This window comes from Miniopterus natalensis, chromosome 17 (genome assembly GCF_054644295.1).
Source record: "Miniopterus natalensis isolate mMinNat1 chromosome 17, mMinNat1.hap1, whole genome shotgun sequence".
NCBI classification, from domain to species: Eukaryota; Metazoa; Chordata; class Mammalia; order Chiroptera; family Miniopteridae; genus Miniopterus; species Miniopterus natalensis.
In genome coordinates, this window is record NC_142097.1 from 12,037,435 (window position 1) to 12,060,922 (window position 23,488).

Sequence of the window (23,488 nt, forward strand, 5' to 3'; positions counted from 1 at the left end):
TGCAAGGGAGAGGGGGAACAAGGGGCTGTGTGCCCAGGGATAAAAGGAAAGGACTTGGGTGACTACCCATCGTCTCTGTCACAAGGTTCCTTCCACCATAGTTATAATCTCCAGCTGCTTCTGACTCTCCCCAGAAACAACCAGGCTCAGTTACTCCTCCTGCACAATGGAGGCTCCTCGGGAAGCGAAGAAAGGGCTGAAGAGCCCCCCTCCCCCGGGAGATCCCCACCTCTAATCCCATCCCATCCCATCCAGCAGCTTTCCTGGGAAGCTGGCTTCTGCACACTGCCAGAAATTAGTTCCCACTGAGGACAGCTGTTCTTAAATTAACCAGAACAAGGCATGGAGGGGAAGGAGCATTTGGAAAGACAGCCGATGGCTTCACCACATCAGAGGAAGCCTCCTTGCGCTCCTACCCCACTGCCAAGCCTCCCTCCTGGGGGCCAAAGAATGTCTTTCATGTTCCTTCCTCGGATCTAAACTCTGGAGACGAGGCTGTCTGCCGCTGGCCCCGTGAACTGACAGGGCGGCCCTGCGGGGCCAGCGGAGAGGGGAGTCCTGGGAGGAGAGAGGGCACTTCTAAAAAGACAAATGCAGAACTGTCAGCAGGATGAATACAAAGTTTTGAGATCGGTGTCACTTTTCTTGCTTAGAAGTCCCCAAAGGGGTCCTGAAAAGTAGCTGTGAAAGAACGGAAGACTGGTGTTGGCCGTTTGTGATATTTATTACAAAAAAGGGACACCCGTGAAAGGTCGCACTGTTCACATTGGCGCAAAATAGGCAGCAGGCTCCCCGAGGCTACGTATTCCTCACTCCCATGCTGGCAGGAGCTGCAAGAAGGCTGTGAAAATCCACTCGTACCTAGAGCCAGGGAGGGGGGTTCCGCCAGAAGACAGAGGGCTTCAGAAGGCAAATGTAAGGCTGGGACTGCAGGGGTGCAGCCGACGTGTGTACAGAGGTGACTCAGGTGACAGCATGCACAGTAATCACAACAATCAAAGCAGCCAGCATGTGCTGGGCACTCACAGTCGGCCTTCTAAGGCTGTGTGCTCATTAACTAATCTAATCCTCCCAACCACCCAGTTAAGTAACAACCATTATAGCCCCCATCATACAAATGAGGGACAGCTCAGAGAGGTTAAGTAACCTGCACAATATCACACAGCTGCTCAGTGCTCAAACTGGGTGAGGAATGCAAGCCTGTGCAATTTCAGAGCCCCTGCTCTCAACCTTTATTCAATGCCGACCTCTGATGTGGCCCTGGAGATAGCAAGTTCACTGAGATTATCTCTGAAGGACCCAGGGAACCATCATGGCAAACAGGTAACAGCCATGGTCAGCTTTAATTTGACAAAAACTGATGGCAACCTTGGCCCCAATGTCAGATGCAAGAGGACGGCCAAGAGGATCCCTGAGGAACACTCACCTGAAAATCCCTACAATGTCACCATTCTGCCAGTGAATGCCTAGCGGAAGGGACACCAGCAGGCTGGGCTATCAGAGACAGTGGCAGCAGGTAAGAGCTCTGCTCTGGGGTCAGAGTTCACTCTGGCTCAAATCCCAGTTCTGCTGTGACCTTGCCAGGTAACCTAGGACAAGTTATTCAACCTCTCAAGCCCCCAAATTCCTCAAAGAAAAAAATGGAGTTGGGGAGAGGGAAAGTGGAAAATCTGCTTCAAAGGTTTTTGGAGAGATTACATTACCTGGGCTGGTTTAACAGGAACCAATAGCACCCTCAAATTGGGTACTTTGAGGAGGTTTTTATAGGGGACTATACAAAGATAAAGGCAGGATAGAGCAATGGCCTATCCTGACAGCCCGGGGCCATTGCCACCCCTAGGAAAAAGGAAAGGATTGATTACCAGACCCTGACACAGACCTGTGGTCAGCAGGGTAATGGCCTTCCTAAGCTGCCCACGTCCTGGTCCCTGGAACCTGTCAAGGTGTCAAGGTGTTACCTGACATGGCAGCAGGAACTCTGCAAGTGTGATCTGGCGATGGGAAGGTCCTGGGATGTTGGGTGGGCCCAGTGTAATCACACGGGTCCTCACGAGAGGGAGGCAGAAGGACAGAGGCGGGAGTGGCACGGAGCCCAGGCCCGGGAACGCAGGCGGCCTCTGAAGCTGGAAGAGGTAAGGAACGAACTCTCCCTAGAGCCTCCAGCGGGAGCACGGCCCTGCCGGCGCCTTCGCCTCCATCCCGTAAGACTCGTTTCAGACGTCCGGCCTCCAGAGCTGCAAGGCAGCAAACTGGTGGCGTTCCCAGCCACCAAACCCGTGGTGATTTCCTACAGCAGCCACAGGAACCAGTACAGGGAGAGCCGGGTGCGGGGGGCTGTGGACCCCCCAGAAAGCAAGCTGAGGCCCCGGCCGGGTGGCTCGGTTGGTGGGAGCATCACCCGTACACTGAAACGTTGTGGGTTCGATTCCCAGCCAGGGCACATATCTAGGCTGCGGGTTTGATGCCACACCAGGCTCATGCAGGAGGCAACTGATTGATGTTTCTCTCCCCCCTCCCTCTACCCTCTCAACTCAATAAAAACAAACATCAGGCGGGGATTTAAAAAGAAGAAAGCAAGCTGAGGCAAGAAAACCCCAGCCTCACCTTCCTCCAGCCCCCAGTGTCCTGTCGGGACTGCCATTGGAAGAGCCCAGCTGGACGTAGGAAAGCCCGGGCTGTGTCCATGCGGACCGCGACTGGGCAGAGCAGGGAGGGAGAGGGAGCGAGAGGATCTGAGGGCCGTGGGGGACCTGGAGAAACTCCAGGCGGCCTCACAGATGCTGGAAGTCAGGGGCCACACGTGAGTCCCGAGAAGGAGCAGGACGCCCGCCTTCCAGCTGGGAAATGAGACTCACTCGGCTCAGAACAGGCCCCAGGAAGACAGGCTCCAGTCTGGGCCACGGAGGGTGGAAATCCTTCCACAGCCTCCTGGGAGGTGGGTCCTCCAAGGTCTAGGACCCACTCTTGCCAGGCTGCAGGGAGATCAACCCAGATGCCACCACCCCTCGTCCTGTCTTCCCCACCAGTCCCAGGCCTGGCACCCCTCCCTCACGCCGTGCCATCCACGGAGGAGTTTCTGTTGGGTGGGAGAATCGCCCCGGGTCCCAGGCATCCACTGGGCTGGCTGGATCTCCTAGCTTGGCTCTGGCCAACTGACACTGCCAGCATCAGGTGTGGGCATCCTCAGGCCTGCCCTCGGACACCAACATCCGCAGGCAGCTTGGCTGGAACATACAGCCTGGCGCTAGCCAACACGGCAACTGTGTGGATTAGGAAAAGGTCCCCCTTCCTCAAGGCACTCTCCTGTCATCTACTGGGAAGCTGTGCTAACTACACGTATCTAAGGCCACAATGAGGCAGACAGGGGTCCCCTGGAAGTTCAGTGCACAGCGCACACACTGGACGTGGCCGCCCAGCCGCCTTTCACAGAGCCCTCGACACAGCTGGAACGATGGCGATGACAGGTGGCCTGCTTTGGTTTGTTGTCTGTCTCTCCAGCCACCACGAAAACTATCATCGATGGCCCCCAGCGAGAACCACCGGGAACACGCCTCTGGACTAACTCATTGGGCTGACGGTCTATTGCATCAAGAGCACGCAAAAGGGATGCACTGTCCATATTACATCCGTAAGAAGCTCAAGAATGAGTGAAACTAATGGGTGCAGTGGCCCAGGGTCCGAGAGGGATAGGCCAGCACTGCCACCACCCACGTGTGACAGTGGAGCACTTGGATGTGGCTGGCCTGGATCGGGCTGGGCTGGAAGTGCAGAATCCACTTTGAAAACTTGGTGTGGGAACCAGAAGCCAGAGCATCTTATTAATAATAAAGCTTGAATTGCTTGCATGATAAAATGATAACGTTTTTGCCTATTGGCTTAAAGTTAATGCCACCTATTTGTTTTTATTTTTTTAATGTAACTATTAGAAAGCTTTCAATCACCTTCGCAGTTTGTATTATGCTCCCATGGGACAGCGCTGCTCTGAACCCCTCCTGCCTGGGCCCCTATGGGAAGCTGGCCCTCGGACACGGCTCAAGGTCACCCTGCATGAGATCATGGTGACCTGGACCTCTGCCTGCTGGCTGGCCCACAGCGCTTGGAGGGAGAACTTAGTTGGGACATTTTATAGCTTCAGCAGAAGGTTTGACTTATTATTAGGATACAAGGATGTTGCACATCGGGAATCAGATCCTACCGTCAATAGATCAGCAAACAAGTGCTGGCGAGGGTGTGGAGAAATGGGAGGCCTCGTGCACTGCTGGTGGGAATGCAGACTGGGGCGGCCGCTGTGGAAAACAGTGTGGAGGTTCCTCAGAAAATTAAAAATGGAACTGCCTTTTGACCCAGCAACCCCACTTCTGGGAGTATATCCTAAGAATCCTGAGACACCAATCAGACAGAATATATGCAGCCTTATGTTCATAGTAGCGTTATTCACAGCAGCCAAGACCTGAAAATAGCCCGAGTGAGCATCAGTGGGTGAGTGGACAAAAAAACCATGTATACAATGGAATACTATGCAGCTGTGAAAAAGAAGGAGCGCTCACCCTTTGTGACAGCGTAGATGAACCTGGAGAGTATTATATTAAGCAAAAGACAAATGCCATATGACCTCACTTACATGTGGAATCTAATGAACAAAATAAACTGATGCTGCATGGGACAGACTGACAGCTGCCAGAGGGGAAGGGGGACTGGGTGAAAGAAGGTGAAGAGAGTAGACAAAGAACATAGATGCATAGCCCATGGACCCGGACAGCAGTGGGGTGCAGGTCAGAGGGAGGGGGTGGGGGCCGGGAGGAGGTGGGCAAGGGGGGTAAAATGGGGGCATCTGTAATAATGTCAACAGTAAAAAAAATAAAAATAGCATTCAGGGGGGGAAAAAAATCCCCTTTTCTCCTCCCCCCCTTCTCTCCCTCTATCCCTCTTTCTTCCCCCCCACCCCCTCTTCCCCCTGCTGCCTCTCTGTCCCTCCCTTGCCCCCCTTTCTGCGTATCTCCCTCATCCCCCTCTCACCTGCCTGCTGGCTTCCCTGTCTCCCGCCCCAGGGGGAAACACGGGCCGACTGCTCCCCAGTCACGCTGCCTCCATGCTGGCATCTGGAGGGAGATCGCCCTGCCTCTGCCTCTGGGCGTCTCTCTCCCAACTCCCGAGGAAGGAGCCGGCAGGCCTGGCCATGGCCGTGCCCGCCTGGTGCTCACCAGCTGTGCCAGAGCGTGGGATCCCCCCCATCCTTCCCCAGGAGCTGGGGGAGCTGAGACCAATGGCCCCAGCTGGGGACCAGGGCTGGTCGGCCTGCGGGCAAGGAGGCAGCCACACCGGGGGCTCCATCAGGAACGTGGGAGATGATCAGGGGGTGGGGGTGGGAGTTTAAAAAGAGAGGGGACACTATAATGTCACCAAAGAGGAGAGAAAAATGGGTGAGGCAGAAAGAAAAAGTCGTGATAAAAACAGAGCTGCACATCTCTAGTGGGCCGGTAAACCCGGTGGGAGTCCGCAAATCCCATCCCCTCACCGTGTGAGTCACTGGACGTGTCCCTTCTCATCTCTGAGCCTCGGTTTCTCCACCTGAGACTAGATGGTTTCTGAGGGCCCTTGCACATGTAAGAATTGAGATGTCTGTCACTAAGAAATTGATTCATTCATCCAATATTTCTGAGCCCCTGGTACAGAACAGGGTTCTGCTGCTGGGGACCCAACAATGAACAAAACAGATGAAGTCCTCTGTCCTCCAGACTGTCACCCTCTGTAAAAGCTGCCAGCTCAACGCTGCTGAGGAGAGACAAATGCACCGCTATGTCTTCAGATGATATTTTTATTGGTGGCAGGAGGAAAGGCAGGACTCTCTGTTCATCAGATTCTCGCCCTGATGGGAGTACCCGAAGAAATGGAACGATCAAGACGACCATAGAAAGAAGGGGCTTAACCCAAACTTTCCGTTAAAGCCCGAGAAGGGGCAGAAATGGGGGAAGAGGCTGAGCAGGGCGCAGCCCCCTCCCTAAGGCCAGGCGCCCGGAGGTGGTCAGGATGTCCCCTCACTCGCGGGCCACGCGGTCAAGGGGAATTCAAGGCCGAGTCTCGGGTACGAAACTTGGCGAGCCCAGGGAGGAAGAGGGGACACCCAGCGTCCAGGTGTCAGTGGCGGCGAGGGGACCCAAACCTGGACTGCAGCGTTGTCGTCACCATGGAGAGGCCAGGCTCCCGCACCTTCCATGGAGGATCGATCACTTGGGGGAGGTGGGGAGCCAGGGAACGTCCAAGTGGCCCCCCCACCCCGGCTCTGTGCACCCTCGCCTGCTGCCAGGACTCCATGGGAGAGACGGCCCTGCAGGAAACTAAGAGCAAGGCCGGCTCTGCTCTGCGCGGTTTGGCTCATCCTCACGGCCGCCGCTTGCTGAGCACTAGACGGCCAGGTGAAAGGGTCCTGAGCTTTGGATCCAAGCCGAGTGTGTCAGTTCTGAGCTCACAGCCATGTGACCCAGGCTAGCTGCCTTTCCACCCCCATCCCCAGTTGGTGGTCCTCTGCCAGGTGGCACGAACACTGCCCACCATGAAGTGGGGGAGAGGCACTGTAAAGGGGGTGCCTGTTAGAACCCGGGGCTCACACCAGGCCTCTGCAAAGCCCGCGCTGTTGAAGGTTGAACTGTTGGCTAAGTGCACCTGACTGAGGTTGCCTAGCCGTTTCTCGTGGATGAGCAGGTGGTTGCCATGGCCTCAACCTCTGGATGCACACCAAGTCCCTAGACGCCACTTCTGGCTGAGCCCCTCTCCCAGCCTGAAACTGAGGGTGTCCTCACCTCCCAAGAGGAGCCCGTGCCCCAGGAGACAGGAAAATGCTGACTTTAGTCCCCATTTGCAGCATCTGGGTCTGAATTCAAATCCTGCCCCCGCCCATGCCCATCGCCTCTCTCAGCTTTCCTTTCCTCCCTCCAGCCTGGAGGAGACCTGATATCTGGTCAGCAGGGTCTTGGCAGAAATCAGAGCCCACTCGAAGCGGTGGCTGTGGAGAGCTGAATGAGGTGCAGGGGTGACTGGGGTCCAGCAAGGAATGGGGAGCACTCAGGGACTGGCTGGGTGGGAACCACTGCCATGCCCAGGCCTAAAGGAGGCACTGCTGCTCCGGGGAACAGTGAGAGACGGGGAGGGCTGCCTGACACCAGCACGGCCACAGTCACAGGGCCCAGCCACTGCAGAACCTCAGCCCAGCCTTCGCCTCCTCCACACAGACCTCCTGTGGGTGCCTCCTGTTGCCAAACCCAACTGGAGCCGGAGGGCCGGGGAGCTGAGATACATCACGTGTGGTGCCTCTCAGGGGACAGAGCTGGCCAGAGCACAGATCAGGGGACAAAGGCTGTGGTTGGCTCTGTAATGGCCCCCAAAGGTGCCACATCCCAATCTCCAGAACCTGGAAGTAGGTTACTTCATGGCAGAAGAGCCTTTGCGCATGTGATTAAGTGAAGGGCCTGAGATGGGGTGTGATCCTGGATCATCCAGTGGCTCAATGTAATCACAGGGAGGCAGGAGGGTCACAGATGCTCAGGGGGGGTATAAAGACACCGGGAGAGACTAGAAGACGCCGTACTGCTGGCTTTGAACATGGAGAAGTGGCCACAAGCCAAGGACTGCTGGTGGCCTCTAGAAGCTGGAAAGGGAAATGAAACCGATTCTCCCCTAGAGCCTCCAGAAAGGACTCAGCCCTGCTGACACATGTGAGGACTGCTGACCCCTAGAGTTGTAAGGCAATAAATCTGTGCTGTTTTAGGCCATTAGGTTTGCGTAATTTGCTAAGCAGCAACAGGAAACGAAGACACCTGCACAGTTCCCAAGGGGATCCCCCTGGCCACCCTCTATGATCTTGAGGACCATGTAAACTCCGGCTAGACAGAGGGCAGAGGGTGGCTCACACCTGAGAGCAAACGCCTTGATTACCTAGTGACAGTTCTCAAAGGCTAAGGACATGCTCTGAGTTGCTCCCTAATACCCTAATTGAAGTTTCATGTTTTGCCTCCTTTCCTATTTTTGGAATACATTATGCCCACGTATGGACTGTCTGAGGAGGGAGACATCACAATGTAGGATAAAAGCCCAGCCCAGAAGTCTGGAAACCTGGATACTAACCCTGGGTCTACCCCAGCTTTCAAGTAGGACCTAGGAAGTTGCTAACCTTGTACAGGTGAGTCCTCCCACCTGTACAAGAGGATGGGGCTGAGGCCCTAGTCTACAGGCATTCTGAGTCCGTGGCTCTAACCACCTCCTTTCCTGCCGCCCACCAGGCTAACCCTGTAGGAGCAGGGTTGTCAGGGCTCATGGAGAGCTTCTACATCTGGAGCCCAAAGCTTTTGCGGGGAGGTCCTGCTGACCCCAGCTCCTCGCCCAGGGACCACAGTCTTCTTATTCTCTGCTGCCCCCTGCTGGGCACTCAAAAAACACACACAAAGATTTCCAGCTAGATCTGTTGGAAGTGATTGAAAGGGACCCTCGGGAGACACCCCTGGCAACCTCCTGCATCCACCTGCCCAGACCTGGCCACCCAGAGACCACGAGGAAGCCAATGCAGGGACCAGAGGCCTGGATGGGAGGCTGTCTGCTGTGGGGCCCTGGGTCAGTTCTCTCCACTCCTGCATCACCTCCCCTGTACCAGTAACACCACGGCTAAGAGGCAGCATAGGCTTGAAGGCATATCAGAGGCACAGTTTTCCTCATATCCGCCCTAAAGAAAGACTGGCAATTAGAAATGCTGGGCCAGGTGAGGCTGGGGGAAATCTGAGTGAGGTCATGAACTAAAATGTGTTCTTACATGCCAATGGTGTCTAAGAAGGAATTCCTGGGGCTTTTTCAACAGAAATGGCCTTGATGACTGCTCCTGTTTGGGACAGGGAAGGGCATCTCCAGTTGTTTCAACACCTCGAGTAATAATGCCAACACACTCCACAGGCGTCCTGGCCCCTGCCCCTCTTTTGACTTGGGCTTACAAATGTCCCGGGGCACCAGGAGCAGAGACTTGTCCACAGGGTGAGTTGGACAGGACCAAGTAGGGCCCTGGGACACAGTCAGGTATCAGTCCTGCTAGGGGAACCACAGATGAAGTGAGATCCTTGCTGTCCCCAGAAAAGGGGTGGCCAGTGGAAATACTGCATACAGGAAATGGACAGGACATTAGAGGCTGGGAAGTCGGCAGGCCATAGTTCCTGGTCCCCAAATAATGCCCCTTGCCAGGCTCTTTATCTCCAACCGAGCCACGGCTGAGCCTCTGGTGGCTCAGACACCATCCACACCTCTCCCCCAGGGCAGTTAGGAACAAGGGAAGGTCCTCTGCTGCCCCCTGCTGGCCACTCAAAAGCCAAGGTCCCGGGACACTCCTCTCTTCCTGATTCTGCAGGTCACACACATAGTGTCCCCTTCCTTTGACGCCTCTAAACTCCCTTGGGTTCTCTCTCTCAATATACCCGGATGGCCCATTAGACACAGAGCCTGAATCAACCAAAGATTAACCTTCTTTCCTCCGTGGTGGGAGGGCTTAAACCTCAAATCTCTTAGCTCTGCAAAAGCTAGGAAGAAGAGGAAAATTAAAACGCTCCCCCATTAAAATACCTGCTGCTGTTTCTGATGCCAGGAGCAGCCTCGGTCTGTGGCCCGAGGGTCTTGAATTTGGAACCACAGAAAAATAAATGCGATCACAGCATCACCGGGCCCCGCAGGGAACCACCTCACGTGGCTGTTTCCTGTAAACACCGTTTATTGATTTTCAGATGTTAGAGTCAACATCTGGGCAGAGCACAGAAGGTTGAGGCCTGGTCACAGGCAGAGCACAGCTGTTCACAGCCCCAAGGGAGGAAAAGCAAAGGTACGTCAGACTCTTAGGAGGAGCAGGTGGGAAATGGGGGGAGGGAGAGGCTCCCAGGGGCTGCCACCCTCCATCTACACAGAAGAGAGTCAATGGGATTCCATAGAGAGTTCTGGAAGAAGTGGACACAATTATAAAAAGAACCAAGCAAAGAACCAAAACTATAACTATCCAAAATCAGGAGAAGGGAAGGAAGGGGTGAGAAACATCAAAGCATTAAATTCATTTTTCAGTGACATGGGGTAAAATGACATGTGCATAAATTGTGATTTAAACATATTATTTGGAGATAGAGAAAACTACCAAAAGAGTAAAAAATAGGGTCAAACCCCTGGCTCTGGGCTTAAAAATAAGAAACGCAGGACAGGAAACTTCACTTTTATTCATAATCCATTTGGGGGTTTCATTTTTACCTTGGGTACGTATTATTTTGATTTTAAAAATTAATTGAAAACAATAAAAAGTGACACCAAAACCCTGGCCAGCTGAACCAAGAACGGCCAGGCCACCTGCTGGCCGTGGCGGGTGCCCTGGAGGGGCGGGGGCAGGACAGGCCTAGCCCAGCATGTGCCGGCAGCGCAGCCGCTCCTCCTCCCGCGTCTCCGCCAGGCGGCTCTCCAGCAGCCGCAGCTCCCGCTGCACCGCTCTCCGCATGGCCGGCTCCAGCTCCAGCACCTTCTCCAGGTCTGCCTTGGCCTCCGCCTCATTCCACACCTCGGCATGGGCCCGGGCCCGCACGTAGTAGGCCTTCACGGTGCCTGCGGGGAGGGTAGAGCTGGACTGGCCTCCCAGGCCCAGAGGCAGCCCCGCCTGCTGGTCCTTACTGGCTCACAAAACCCTTCACCTTGACCATGACCCTTACCTTCTCTGCACCCCCCGAGCCTGTAAAATGGGGAAGATGATCTTTATAGCAGATGTGACCCCCCACTCCCTGTGCAGACCCTCCCAAGGCCTCGTGACTAATTTTATATCATAACTTTCTATTCTTTTTCTTACAGAGGCTCCCCAGTTGTGTACACGTCAGGCCCCATCCCTGCATCTAGCCTGTAAGGCTATTACCGATAAATGACAGGACAAATGCAGAGAATTTAGTTCCTGGCGCTCAGTGAGTGTCTGATGTTCCTGCGGGTTGGAACACCATCTTCACATACAACATGAGACACCGACATGTCTGTGCATCGCAGACACCGGTGTTTACTTAACAGCGTTCTCTATATGGATGGCCCCTTTTCTAAAAAGCCTGTTTACCTCTCCGCACAAGCACGGGGTTGGGAGCGACCTATATATTTGTCCTAATGCGCATTCAAATAAAATGTCTCTGCAGCAAGCGCTGCTCATCCATCCCCTGCGGACCGGGTGCAGGCCTGGGGAGCTGCTGGGCGGCGGCAGGTCAGGCATCTGAAGGGTGCACGGAGGTCCCTGCCGGTGACTGCAGCCTGGGCGGGCCCTGACCCCGCCAGCACCCGCCCGCCACCCACCTGGGTGGTGCCGGAGGATGTCACTGGTGTGCTCCAGCACCTCGTAGTACTCCTCCCTCTTCAGCAGGCACTGGCAGTAATTGAGGGTAAGGGTGTTGAGTATCTTCTCCAGCTTCAGCCACGGTGCCTCCCAGGGCTTCTCCTGCCCGCGGAGAAAGGGCTGCTGTGAGCTCAGGCTGCTGGGTGACACCCTTTCCCCCACGGCCCTGGCCCGGGCAGGGCTCCCCCGCCCCCCATGGCTGGCAGGCAGCCTCCCACCTTGGTCTGCAGGTTTCTCAGGCAGACGATGGCTTCCTGGTACTTGGCGGAGGCCTCCTCGTAGCGGCCCAGCTTGAAGAGCCGGTTTCCTTCCCCGTGTAGGATGGGCACCGCCTGCATCTTCTCCGCGTTGCTCAGGCTCCAGGTCTCCCTCTGGTACTCGCTCGGGGCCTCCACCTGGCCCAAGAGCTGCAGGTCAGCGAGGTGGGGCCCCAGTGCCTGCACCCGGGCAGGTAGGGACCCCAGCACGCTCCCTGAAGCCGGCTCTGCATTTTCCACAGGGAGGCCCCCCGGCGAAGTCATGCTTGCTGATCAAACACATACAAACAGGGGGAAGAAGTGACAGGCCCAGGGCCCGCCCTAAATCGGCGCTTTCCTGCAAATCAGGGAGAGGCACCTGTTGGTCAACGCACTTCACTGCCAATGTTCAGAAAGTTGCCATATTGTTCAAGGCACTAGAACAACACTCAGTATTGCCATCAGCTGGAAACTGTCGTCATAGAGGAACAACTATACTTCATAATGAGTGCCTTAGACTCGATGCCCTGTGCAGTGCACACACCGCGACTGCTCAGACGGGCCTGTGGGGAGCAGTTCCCTCATTCGCACTCACCCCTGTATCCTTGGGCCGAGCCTCAGCCCTGGTCCTAAGCCCTCGAGCCAAGTCCTGCCCCCGGCTTGACTCCCTCCCACCACCCATAGACATGGGCTGCCAGGCGCTGGGGTGGGGGTACAGCTGGCCCCACCCTGCCTCTCCCAATGCGGCAAAATCTGGTCTGAACCCACAAGCCACAGGGACTGGGATGCAGGCAGAATTCTAAATTTTGAAGACAAACATGGAAGTAAAGGACCCATAGAAGTAAAACATCCCCAAAATGAAAACAGATGACATTTTTAAAAAATTGGTCCCAATGAGCTTTTCCCTTAGAAAAGGCAAAGTACCTTTTTTGGAAAGGGGGAAGGTGTTCAATTTCCAGTTCTCCTGTGGTTTATGAACCCTTTCTGAGTGATGGCCAGTGAGCAGTGGGGTCAGGCTCCCATGGTGCCCACTGACCCCTGTCGCTCTCTGATGCTGGGACAGCCCTTCCCCCCACCTCCCACCCCCAGGCCCCACCTGCAGCAGCTCGATTATGAAGATCAGGGGCTGCGGCTCCTTCTGCAGCTCGTCCAGGTCCTCGTAGCCCAGCGTGTGGTAGGCGAACATGTTGGCCAGCCCACACGTGTGCACGTGCCACTCGGTGGGGTCCTTGCCCTGGGCCATCTGCCGCAAGCTCCGGGACAGGATGGGGTAGACCCCCGTGTGCTGTGGGAAAGACAGGCGGCTGGCATTGGGGCCCTCCGCTCAGAGCTAGCTGGGCCTCACAGAGCCCCCACTTTGAGCCCCCCAGCAGTACCCTGCTGCCCCTCTATACCTGCCCTGTGGCTATGGCCACCTATTGCCCCCAAGACCCCCCCACTAATAGCTGGGGGGAACTGTGCAGGCAAAGCACTGTACACCTGTTAGCTCCTCCAGTCTTTAAGGTAACCCAACAAGGGAGGCACCACTATTAACCACCTTTTACAGATGAAGAAACTAGAGCCCAGAAAGATTAAGCAACTTGCTTAAGGTCACACAGCTGGGAAATGACAGAGCAGTGATTCAAGCCCAGCTCCAGAGGCCATGCTGTGGCCACGATGCCCCGCTGCCTCTGGCTGGCCCCTATGGTCAACTCTAATGAGTTCCCCTCCCAAGGACACCCTGAGTCCATCAAGCCTGTGACTCACTCACAGGGAGGGAAGTGAGGAGAGCAGTGGGAGGAGCTGGGCTCTGGGGTCCAAGAGGGTTGGGTCAGCTTCCTGGCAGTGCTCTGATTAGCAGTGAGCCCAGGTCACCCCAGCCCAGAGCTCCAGTCCCCCCAGGTTGCACCTGCCCAGTAGTAGGGCGGTTGTAGGAATAAATTAGATGGTGCAGATACAGGTCCGGCTCACCACAGGCTCAGCCAGCTGGGGGAGCTGGGATTGCCACCTGGGAGGTAGAGGAAGCCTGGGAAAACCAGGCCTGTGCCATGCTGGACCTCAGCTGCCCCATCTGTGAGCTGGAAAGCTCCACATGGTCTCTGAGAGCCCTTCTCCCTGACACGGCCCATCTCAGGCTCCCATGTGGCAACCCCAGTAAAGGCATACCGTTGGGAATTTAAGGGGCAGAAAAGGTTCAACTCGGCCTCCGAGGCACCAGCATGAGGATGAAGGTCACCCCCTCCCTGCCCCCACCAGCAGGGATCAGCCCTGAATGCCCTCGGCTTTCCTGTGAGAGAGGTGGCCAGATGGCGGTTAAGCCTGTTGGGATTAGGGCTGGACTGTGGGAGGGAGAGGCCCCAGGATCAGCTTGCTGCAGGGAGGAGGCCTCTCAGCCTGGACACAGCAGCCCCAGTTTGTAGGATCCTACTGCCAGCAAGTCACCTGTGAGCTGTGGACCCCAAGGTCAGATGGCATTTCGGCCATGACCTCAAAGGCCTTGTCCCACTGGACACCTGCTGCCCAAGCACTGCCAGGGCCCGGTCAGCATACTGGGCTATGGGATGCCACCAAAAGAGTGGCATCAAATCTCAGGAAAGAAGATAAAGGTCAGAGAGGGGGCAGAGTTCCAGAATCCCACCCCCACAGGGCAGCACCACAGAGGGAGGAAGGAGGGTGGAGACCCCAACTCTGTGCCACTCTGCAGGCCAGCGGGGCAGCCAGAGTCACAAGAGACTCTGTGGAGCTAGACTCCAGGCCTGGGACTCACTCAGCCCACGGGACTGTGACAGGCAGAGAGCACCAGGACCACTGCCCCTCCCTGGGGCTCAGGGACAAAGCCTGGCTCTGTCTGAGGGGCTATATTTGCACTGAGGCCGCACACTGACATGCTATAGGCCTTATTCAGCTCCCAAACTGAATGTTTCATCCCTCATATTGTGAGGGTTTTTGCTATTTCATTGCCAACATTTAAGCATTGAGAGAGTTTACATGCTAATGAAGGCGTCTGGCTTGTTTCAAAAACTCAGAACATCCGGCTCCACTAGGCCTGCCCCTTTCACACAGTACGGGTCCAGTGGGAGCTGGGGGGTTAAGACGGCACCAGGAAAAATTCCCTCATAGAGACCAGCATCCTCCCTAAGGGGTGGGAGCCAGGGGGGAACAGTGAGGGAAGCTCCCTGAGCCCCTCTGGATGAGGGGAGGGGAGGGAGGGAGGCCCCTGCTCCTGCAAAGACCTAAACTTCAAGGTGATCCAGGGAGGACTGTCCAAGAAAAGGGTTCTGCAGGGAGTGATGACCAGGAACTGCTGTGGAAAAACCAGGCCTCTTAAGTCCTTTGTCAAACAGACATCCTTGCCCCACTGACTGCTTAGTCTTTCCAAAACTAGATTTTGAAGTGAAGAGATGCCCCATAAAAGAGAGAGGCCAACTAAATGAAACCTGCCATGCCTTTTCACACTCCCCGGCCTGGGTGCTGCCTCTCATCCCACTTTTAAACCTGGTGAACTCCTATTCATCCTTCAAGACCCAACTCCATGTAATCTTCTTGAGGAAGTCCCCCTAAGGCCCCAGAGCAGTTAGTTGCCCCTCTCCTGCAGCCCTAAAGCACTCTGCCCTTGCTGAATTATGCCTTGGCACTCGCTGCCCTGCACTGTATTTGCTCAGGTGTCTGCTCCTCCTTCAGAATTCAAGTTCCTTGAAGGCCAGGGACTTTGCCTGTTTTATTCCTAACACCCAGAACAGCACAAATCCAGTGCTCAGTGACTATTTTCTAGATAGATAGATGATAGATAGATAGATAGATAGATAGATAGATAGATAGATAGATAGACAGACAGACAGACAGACAGATAGATAGATAGATAGATAGATAGATAGATAGATAGATAGATAGATGATAGATAGATAGATAGATAGATAGATAGATAGATGATAGTTAGATAGATAGATAGATGATAGATGATAGATAGATAGATAGATAGATAGATAGATAGATAGATAGATAGATAGATGATAGATAGATAGATAGATAGATAGATAGATGATAGATAGATGATAGATAGATAGATAGATAGATGATAGATAGATAGATAGATAGATAGATAGATAGATAGATAGATAGATAGATAGATAGATAGATAGATAGATAGATAGATGATAGATGATAGATAGATAGATAGATCATACATACATACATACATAGATGATGGGTGGATGCTTAGTGATGAAAGACTAGATTATGAATAATAATGGTTGAAAGAAGGGACGGATGAATTGATACCTGGGTGGATGGATAGAAGGGTGGATAAAAGGTGGGTGTGCAAATAGGTATATGACTCAGGAAGAGGTGTGTGTCTGTCCGCCGTGTGTGCACAGTCATGGCAGCTGTGGGCTCAGAAGAGCTGGGGGAGGGGGTGCTACTATAAAAACCAAGTCAATGTGGTCTTAAAGTTCCCAGCCTGTGAGATGGGCAGTGCATTCATATGACTATCAATGTGGCCAAAAAAACACAGACACCACAGGAATTATAGAGTCACACCTACATTGCAGGAATGACAGCAGCTTGCGGTTTTGCAAACAACAAATCAATCAACCAATCACGGACCTCCTGGCAGCCTTCTGTGCCTCAGCTGCCCTGTATTAGTAAATATGCACAGGAGAGGGGGCCCTGTGGTGGCCACGCCTCTAACATCTGGCCGAGATCACAGGCACATAAATGTTGAAAAAGCGCAGGAGCTCCTCGTTGTCAGCAAAGTCAAGACGCAGCATTTAAAACTGAAACCACAAAGAAGCCAATTTTCTGAAGACTCGGCTTGTTAAAAATAAAAGATCTTTTTAAAAATTTAAAACATCAGAATGAAGACTAACAGGGGCTAGTGGTACGAGGGGAAAATATTAAACTAATATCTGAAGAAATGATCCCCTAGTTGCAGAGGACGGCACTGCGGCCTGACTCTATTAGGCGCTGTCAGGACAAAGGCACAGATAAGGAGTGAAGGGACCAGCGACCCCACCCTGATTCTGTCCCTTACTGTTCCACCCAGAGCAAGTTACTTTCCTTCTCTGAGCCTTAAGTTTCCTCATCAGTGAAATGGGGGAGTTAGTCTCTAAAAATGTTCTAGTTCAGTATAATCGCTCCTACTTTTCAATTGCCCCATTCGATGATTAGCCCTGGTATACATCGTATCTTGTAATCCCTACAACAGCCCCTTAACATAGGAATTTCTTTATTTATAAATGAATAATGAGATTTCCAGAAGGGAGAAAGGACTTCCCCAGAGTCACACAACTAATAAAGACAGAGCAGAGTTCAAATTCGGCTCTGTCTCTCTCAAATTGCTTTTTTGTTTTTGTAATCCTTGTCTGAGGATTGCTTTTTAGAGAGTGGAAGGGTGGGGAGAGAGAGAGAGGAACATCGATGTGAGAGAGACACATCGATTGGTGGCCTCCCGCATGGGCCCCGACAGGGCCGGGGCATCAAGCCTGCAACGGTGGTGCAGGCCCTTGACCAGAACTGAACCCGAGACCCTTCAGTCTGAGGGCCAATGCTCCAACCACTGAGCCAAACTGGCTAGGGCCTAAACTGATTGTTTGCAAGGTCAGTGATCCTGGTGAAATAATGAGTCTGGGCATCCACCATGCTAAATCCAGGAGGTGACAGTCAAAGGGGAGCTTTGTAATGGCTGGATCAAGCTGTCAGCAGCTGAACCCATCAATCAGTCCTACCATCACAAGAAGACAGACAGCAGACACGGAGTACCTCCCAGTGCGAAGCACACAGCACTATTTCTAGAAAATACGTGCCAGTAGAAGACCATCTTAGACAATTATTCCATGGCAAAGCAACCAACAAAATCAGAATATGAGAACTACAGGTAGAGTGACCCTGTTCCTCCAACAAATCCATGTAAAGGGGGAAAAGAGGGAAGAGTATCCATAGATTAAAAGAGACCTCAGAGCACTGGCTGGGTGGCTCAGTTGGCTGAGTGTCATCCCATGCACTAAAAGGTCGCGAGTTCAATTCCCGATCAGGGCACAAGTCCGGGTTGTGGGCTCAGTCCTCAGTAGAGGACACGCAGGAAGCAGCCTATAGATGTTTCTTTCACATCGATGTTTCTCTCTCTCTCCTTCTCCCTTCCTCTCTCTCTAAAATCAATAAAAACATATTTTTAAAAAGAGACTTGAGAGACATATCAACAAAGCTCTATGCATGGACTTTGTCTGGATCCTGATATGAACAAATCAACCGTAAAGAGCAAATGAGGCCCCAACTGGAGAATTCTGAACAGTGACTGGAGAGTAGTTGGCATTAAGGAATTATTGGGGGTTTTAGAAGATGTAATAAGAATATTGAGGCTATGTTTTTATAACCTTCTTTTTAGAGATATAAGCGCAGTATTTAAAGATGAAATGATGCGCTTTAACCATATGGGATGAGGAAGGGAAATGGGTGGGGGGAGATGAAGCGAGACTGGCCGCGGGGTGATGGCAGCTGGCACTGGATGATGGGTTCTTGGGAGTTCAGTATCCTTTTGCCAACTTTTCTATATGTTTGAAAGTTTCCATAAGAAATGTGTGTTTAAAGATCAGTGAGTTTTGCCATTTCTATCTGAGCCACAGAGCAAGGAGACTAACTTGTGTGGGTGAGTGACAAGAGTGCCATAAATGTGAAACCAATTTTGCAATGTTGATAAAAGTGGGGAGGAGGGCAGAAAAGTGACCAAGGGCCAAAAGTGTCCAGGATCTAATAACCCTGTAAAAGTGAGGACTGTGGGGTGGGCAGACTCAGCCTGGGGGGCATGGCCCTGCTCCCCCATCCCACCAGCCAGCCGCTATACTGACTGTCACTTCAGGGCCTTGTTCTTTGGAATGAAGCCATCTCCGTCTTTACAGTGGCAGGGAGTGAGTTTTGTTCTATCCCCACTTTCCTGAAACCCAGCAGCCTGCAGGGTGGGTGGCTGGGCCTTGCAGAAATCAACACAGGGAGTGGGCCAGCACGGCCTACTTACGATGGTGTCGCACCAGAACTCGGCCACCTCGCTGACCCGCATGGACGTCAGCAGGATTTCCCAGACCTCCAGCTTGAACATGTTCCCGATGACAATGTGCATGGGCTGGCCCACCCGCTTGCTGTCATCAATCACCGTCCGCTCCTCATCGCATTTCACGGTGCGGAAATGAAAGGTCACCTGGTGCCCGAGAGAGTGGACCCTGGTCTAGACACCTCCCAAGGCCCAGCAGGAGGCACCCCACCATCACCGGCTCTCAGGGCTGTCCTCAAGGGCCGGCTCACCCAACCCCAATCAGATGCCTCAGACCCCACCGCACCCCCGCCCTGCCTGCACTCCCTCCTAAACGACCCGTCCCACACTTGACAGCTCTGTGGGTCTCGATGTCCCTCCTTAAATAAGCCCTAGGTCTGAGGCCACAGACCCAGCCACTCCTTCACCTAGAGAAGCCCACCAGAGATTTGTGGCCAAACACCATGACCCCTGAGGGCCCTTCTTTCTCCCTCAATATTTGGGGCTCCAGAAAATTCCCAAAGCCCTTCCCCCATCCCATCCTGCAATATAATTTGCAAAGTATCAAAAATGCCCCGTGACTAGACACCAATTCACAGTTTCCCAGATGCCTTGGGGTTGATAACTCCAGGAAGGGCCTGGCCGGCCAGTTTTTGGCAAAGCTGAAACCCTTCTGCAGGGCCGTGTGGCCCAGTGGGAGCGCAGAGGCTGCCGTGGGGGCCCCCATCTGGTCTGGGGGGCTGAGGCCACTCACTCGTGATCCGGTGATGAAGTCTGGGAGCTCCCCAGCGCCCCCGTGCAGAATGGTTTTCTTGATCCCTTCCACATTCAGGAGCAGAGCAGCGTCCATGGCTCTGAGTGGAGGGAGCTGGGTGGAGGGAGCTGTCCAGTCCAGGAGGAGATAATCTTGGGGGGGGGGGAGGGGAGGCACCCAGGCTGAGGATTTGCCCTGCAGGGCGGGGTGTGAATTAGAGAAGTGAGGCTCAGTAGTGCCCCAAGCTGGCCCAAGGCTGCTCATCAGGGCCACTCCCAGCAACCTAGCTTTCTGCCCCATCACCCACCCATGGCTTCTCCAGGACTCGAGGCCCCTGCCTGACATTATTGCATCAGCTTTGCTTCTGCCCACCTCAGGGAGAGAGGCCTCAGGCCACCGCAGGAGAAAAGGAGGGAAGGCCAACCCGGAGCCCCTCTGTCCTGCCTGGCCCCCGGGGCTGGCCCTGGTCTCAGACTCTCAGTCTGGGAAAGGAGTCAGGGGTCCAGAAGAGAAAGGGACTCTTAGTCCCTTTGAACCCCAGGCCGGGGCTCTGTGGCCCTTGTGGTCCCTGCCTTCCCTCTCCTATTTCCTCTATCCACCCACAGGAGGGTGTGACATTGTGGAGGGAAGGAAGATGGGCAGGTTTCTAGCTCCGGAGAACACTAAAACGGGATATGAGAAGGGGGCACCTTGGAGAAAGCTGAGGAGCCCTCCCCAGCCCCAGTCCAGTCTCCCCTACAAGGCCTGGCTGGGGGCAGTGGGGCTCTCCCATCCTCTTTGGAGGGTCACTGCTCCAGACCCTGGAACCCAGGCAGAGCTTTTTCAGAGCATCCGGGATGCCCTTTCTGGTCTAAAGTGAAAAATCCTGTGAAGGCTTGGTGTTTGGCGCCACCCCGTGGCAAGTTCACATTGGTGTGCCTGGGCTTTCCAAGGTCCCAAGGGCGGTGAGGATTCTGAGCAGCACAAAACCTCTCTCTTCGGGACCTCTGACTCCTTTCCTAGAGAGGGGACACAGGACCCTGACTCCTTTCCTACAGAGGGGACACAGGACCCTGACTCCTTTCCTACAGAGGGGACACAGGACCCTGACTCCTTTCCTACAGAGGGGACACAGGACCCTGACTCCTTTCCTACAGAGGGGACACAGGACCCTGACTCCTTTCCTACAGAGGGGACACAGGACCCTGACTCCTTTCCTACAGAGGGGACACAGGACCCTGACTCCTTTCCTACAGAGGGGACACAGGACCCTGACTCCTTTCCTACAGAGGGGACACAGGACCCTGACTCCTTTCCTACAGAGGGGACACAGGACCCTGCCTCGGGGAGAGATGAGAATGCTGGAGGAGCCAGACAGGGCTGCGCTTAAAGGGCTGATCCCGCCTCTTATTTCCTGACCTTGCGGCCTTAGGCATCTCCTATCCTTAATTCCATTTTCCCAACTGAAAAGGGAAAATCAGTCTTTCCTGCCTTCCTCTCCTGGAAGCTGAGAGGCCTCCCTTGAGCAGTGAATGGGACCCCAAAACCCAGCACCCCTGAGAGTCTTCCATGAGGAGCGGTTGGCATAGAGGGGGGTCAGCCTGGGCCAACTGGTCCAGAAACCCAAACTGGGGCAGCAAGTCAGGCCCCTCCAGGACCCCTCCCTGAGTGCTCAGAGCCCCCCCTTCCTGAGGGCCCAGCTCCGGTCATGTCTGGGGGCAGGGAATCAGGGTGGTCCTCCTCTTCTGTCCCATCCTTTCTCCAACCACACAGCAACCTAACCTGTCTGTGTGCACAGGAGGTCAGACTAATATTTAGATGAAAAAGTACAAAGAAAAAATAAAATTGATTACCATAAAGCCCAGGGCTGGAGGAGGGAGAGCGGGGGACACACAGCAGAGGCAGGGCTGCTCTGGGGTCCAGGCCATGTTTCGTTTCTTCACCTGGATGACAGTCACATGGGTGTTTGCTTTATCAGAATTCATCATACAAAGCTTCACGTTTTTAGCATTTTTCTGCCCATGATATAATTCAGAGTGGAGGAAAAAGATCCAGTCCTGTCCCACTGTTTCAATTGCTTCCCTCTGTAGAAGGGTCGAAGGGCACACACCAGGGTTGCAGAGTTGCCCAAAGGAGGTGGAACTGATAGATCGGCCCCTGGGTGGCAGGGGTGGGAGGTGGGGGGCATGAGGGGAAGGGGGTGTTGAAGGTGTCGCCAGTGCTTTCCGTTCCACTGCTGAGACAAATGAAGTACTCAGGCCTCGGCCTCCAGACAGGCCCCCAAACTAGCCCCCCAGTGGACTTCATTAAAATGCAACTCCAGTGACCCTGCTCCCCTCTTCAAATTCAGCAGGGGCCCCCCACTGCCCTCAGGATAAATTCTAAGCTCCTTTCCCGCCAAGGGGCCCTGCAGCTCCTGGCTCCTGCCCTCAGACTCCTGCCCTCTGGGCCTCGCTCAGCCTTCCCTGGTCCTGGGACCTGGCCGTGCTCTGGCCGCCGGCATGGGCTCATCCCCTCGCTTTGTCCCCCTAACCCCATAGCCACAGTACCGTATGCAGGTGTGCCCCCCCCGCCCCCCCTTTACCTCCCCTCACCCATGAGGCAGCAGGAAAGAGCTTTTCATTCAGAAGAAACTGTTTCTCCCTCCTTTGCTCGTTGCCATGGAAACTGCTCTTCCTTCACTTCGCCTGCCAGTTGGGGCTGTGAGGGAAGGGGGTGAAAAACCCCAGGCAGGGAGGGTGTCCGCTTACTCCTTCCTGGTGTCCGAGGCGACCGTGTGACAATCCAGGTGTTAGAGTCAGATGCTCAGGGTCTAAGTTTCCGCTCTGACTCGTCCCATCCTGAGCAAGATACATCACCCATCTGAATCTCAGCTTTGTCATCTGTAATGGGAATAAAGGCAGTAACTACATCAGAGAGCTGCCACGAGGATTAAGAAAGAATAAAGAAACGCACTTGGCACACTCACATGCCAAGGTAAGGGCTGGACAGAGCTAAGCTGTTGTATGGATGACCATGAAGTGCCAGGCGTTGTGACAGGTGCTGACAGACAATTGTGGCAGTCACTCCAATCTGAGAGACTGGTTCCCAAGTGTTTCACTCCCACTAGTCTTTCCCACACTTTCAGCTTAGTTTTCCTAAAAATAACAATTCTTGCTCCCCTCCGCTCATATTTTATTGGTAAAAGGCATGAATTAAATTCCTTAATTACAATAAGAAATACTAGTGGCACAAACAGGCTTGGGAACAAACACTTCTGATGCTGGGGAAACAGCTCGTCTAGGGAAACAAGAGGAGCAGGCCAACTAGAGCGGTGAGTCACTGTAAAATCAATGTAATGAGCTGTCACCAGCATTTTAAAAAATAAAATAAATAAAATATCCAAGGACATCTCACATAGTCAAGTATTGTTTCAGGAAACGTGCTTCAGTTGTATGTGTGTGCTGGATACTGGTCCCGTTAACATGATATTCCCTGTGCAAGGAGACCCCCCTTGCACAAACACACACTCAAAGCACACACTCACAAAGCACATACTCAAACACACACTCTAGCCCACACTCACACACTCAAGCACACACATCCTTTGCTTGGTTAACTCATTCTCTAGGTCTCAGCTTTAAATGACATAATTTTTGTGTCATAATTTTCTTTGATTAATTGGTTATCGATAGCTTGCTTCATGAATGTCTGTCTCCCCCACACACTAGATTTGAGCTCCATTTGGGGTAAAGATGCATCCGTTTCATTGACTTCGTGGCCCTTTTCTTTTCTAATATTTTTATTGATTTTTACAGAGAGAGGAAGGGAGAGGGAAAGAGGGAGAAACATTGATATGATAGAGGAACATCGATCGGCTGTCTCCTGCATGCCACCTACTGGGGATCTAGCCCACAACCGGGGCATGTGCTCTGACCTGGAATCCAACTGGCTCCGTTTAGTGCCAGCCCACTGAGCCCCACCTGCCAGGGCAGTGGCCCATTTTTAGCACAGTATTTAATCTTTCAGACACCAGTAGGTGTTTGGAAAGACCGGAGCGAGGAGACATGAGGAAGGGGAAGGGGGGCTGGGAGAGGCGGGGGTGATATTTGTTGGGGCTTTGGTTTAAGCTGCCTGCGGTGCCCCGGAGGAGCTGGGTGTCCAGGACGTGGTTAAATACC

The 23,488-nt window shown here is 53.8% G+C and overlaps 1 protein-coding gene across 1 annotated transcript; it reads right to left on the reverse strand.

Annotated features, from left to right (window-relative positions):
- Positions 1 to 10,399: 10,399 nt before the first annotated feature.
- Positions 10,400 to 19,498, reverse strand: AIPL1 (AIP like 1 HSP90 co-chaperone). The gene is made up of 6 exons (XM_087826537.1): positions 19,350 to 19,498; positions 18,584 to 18,763; positions 12,695 to 12,883; positions 11,581 to 11,757; positions 11,323 to 11,464; positions 10,400 to 10,602 (listed from the first exon to the last, which is right to left on the reverse strand). Exons 1-6 carry the CDS (start codon positions 19,443 to 19,445, stop codon positions 10,400 to 10,402), a joined length of 987 nt encoding a protein of 328 aa, XP_087682663.1. The 5' UTR covers positions 19,446 to 19,498.
- Between the last annotated feature and the right edge of the window lie 3,990 nt (positions 19,499 to 23,488).

Coding starts and splice junctions, on each gene's coding strand:
- AIPL1 (XM_087826537.1), bottom strand. CDS start 19,445: ATGGACGCTGCTCTGCTCCTGAATGTGGAAGGGATCAAGAAAACCATT. Junction 12,884..18,583: donor AGTTCTGGTGCGACACCATC/GTAAGTAGGCCG, acceptor TCTTTCCCACAG/CACACGGGGGTCTACCCCAT. Junction 10,603..11,322: donor CATCCTCCGGCACCACCCAG/GTGGGTGGCGGG, acceptor CCCTCCCCGCAG/GCACCGTGAAGGCCTACTAC.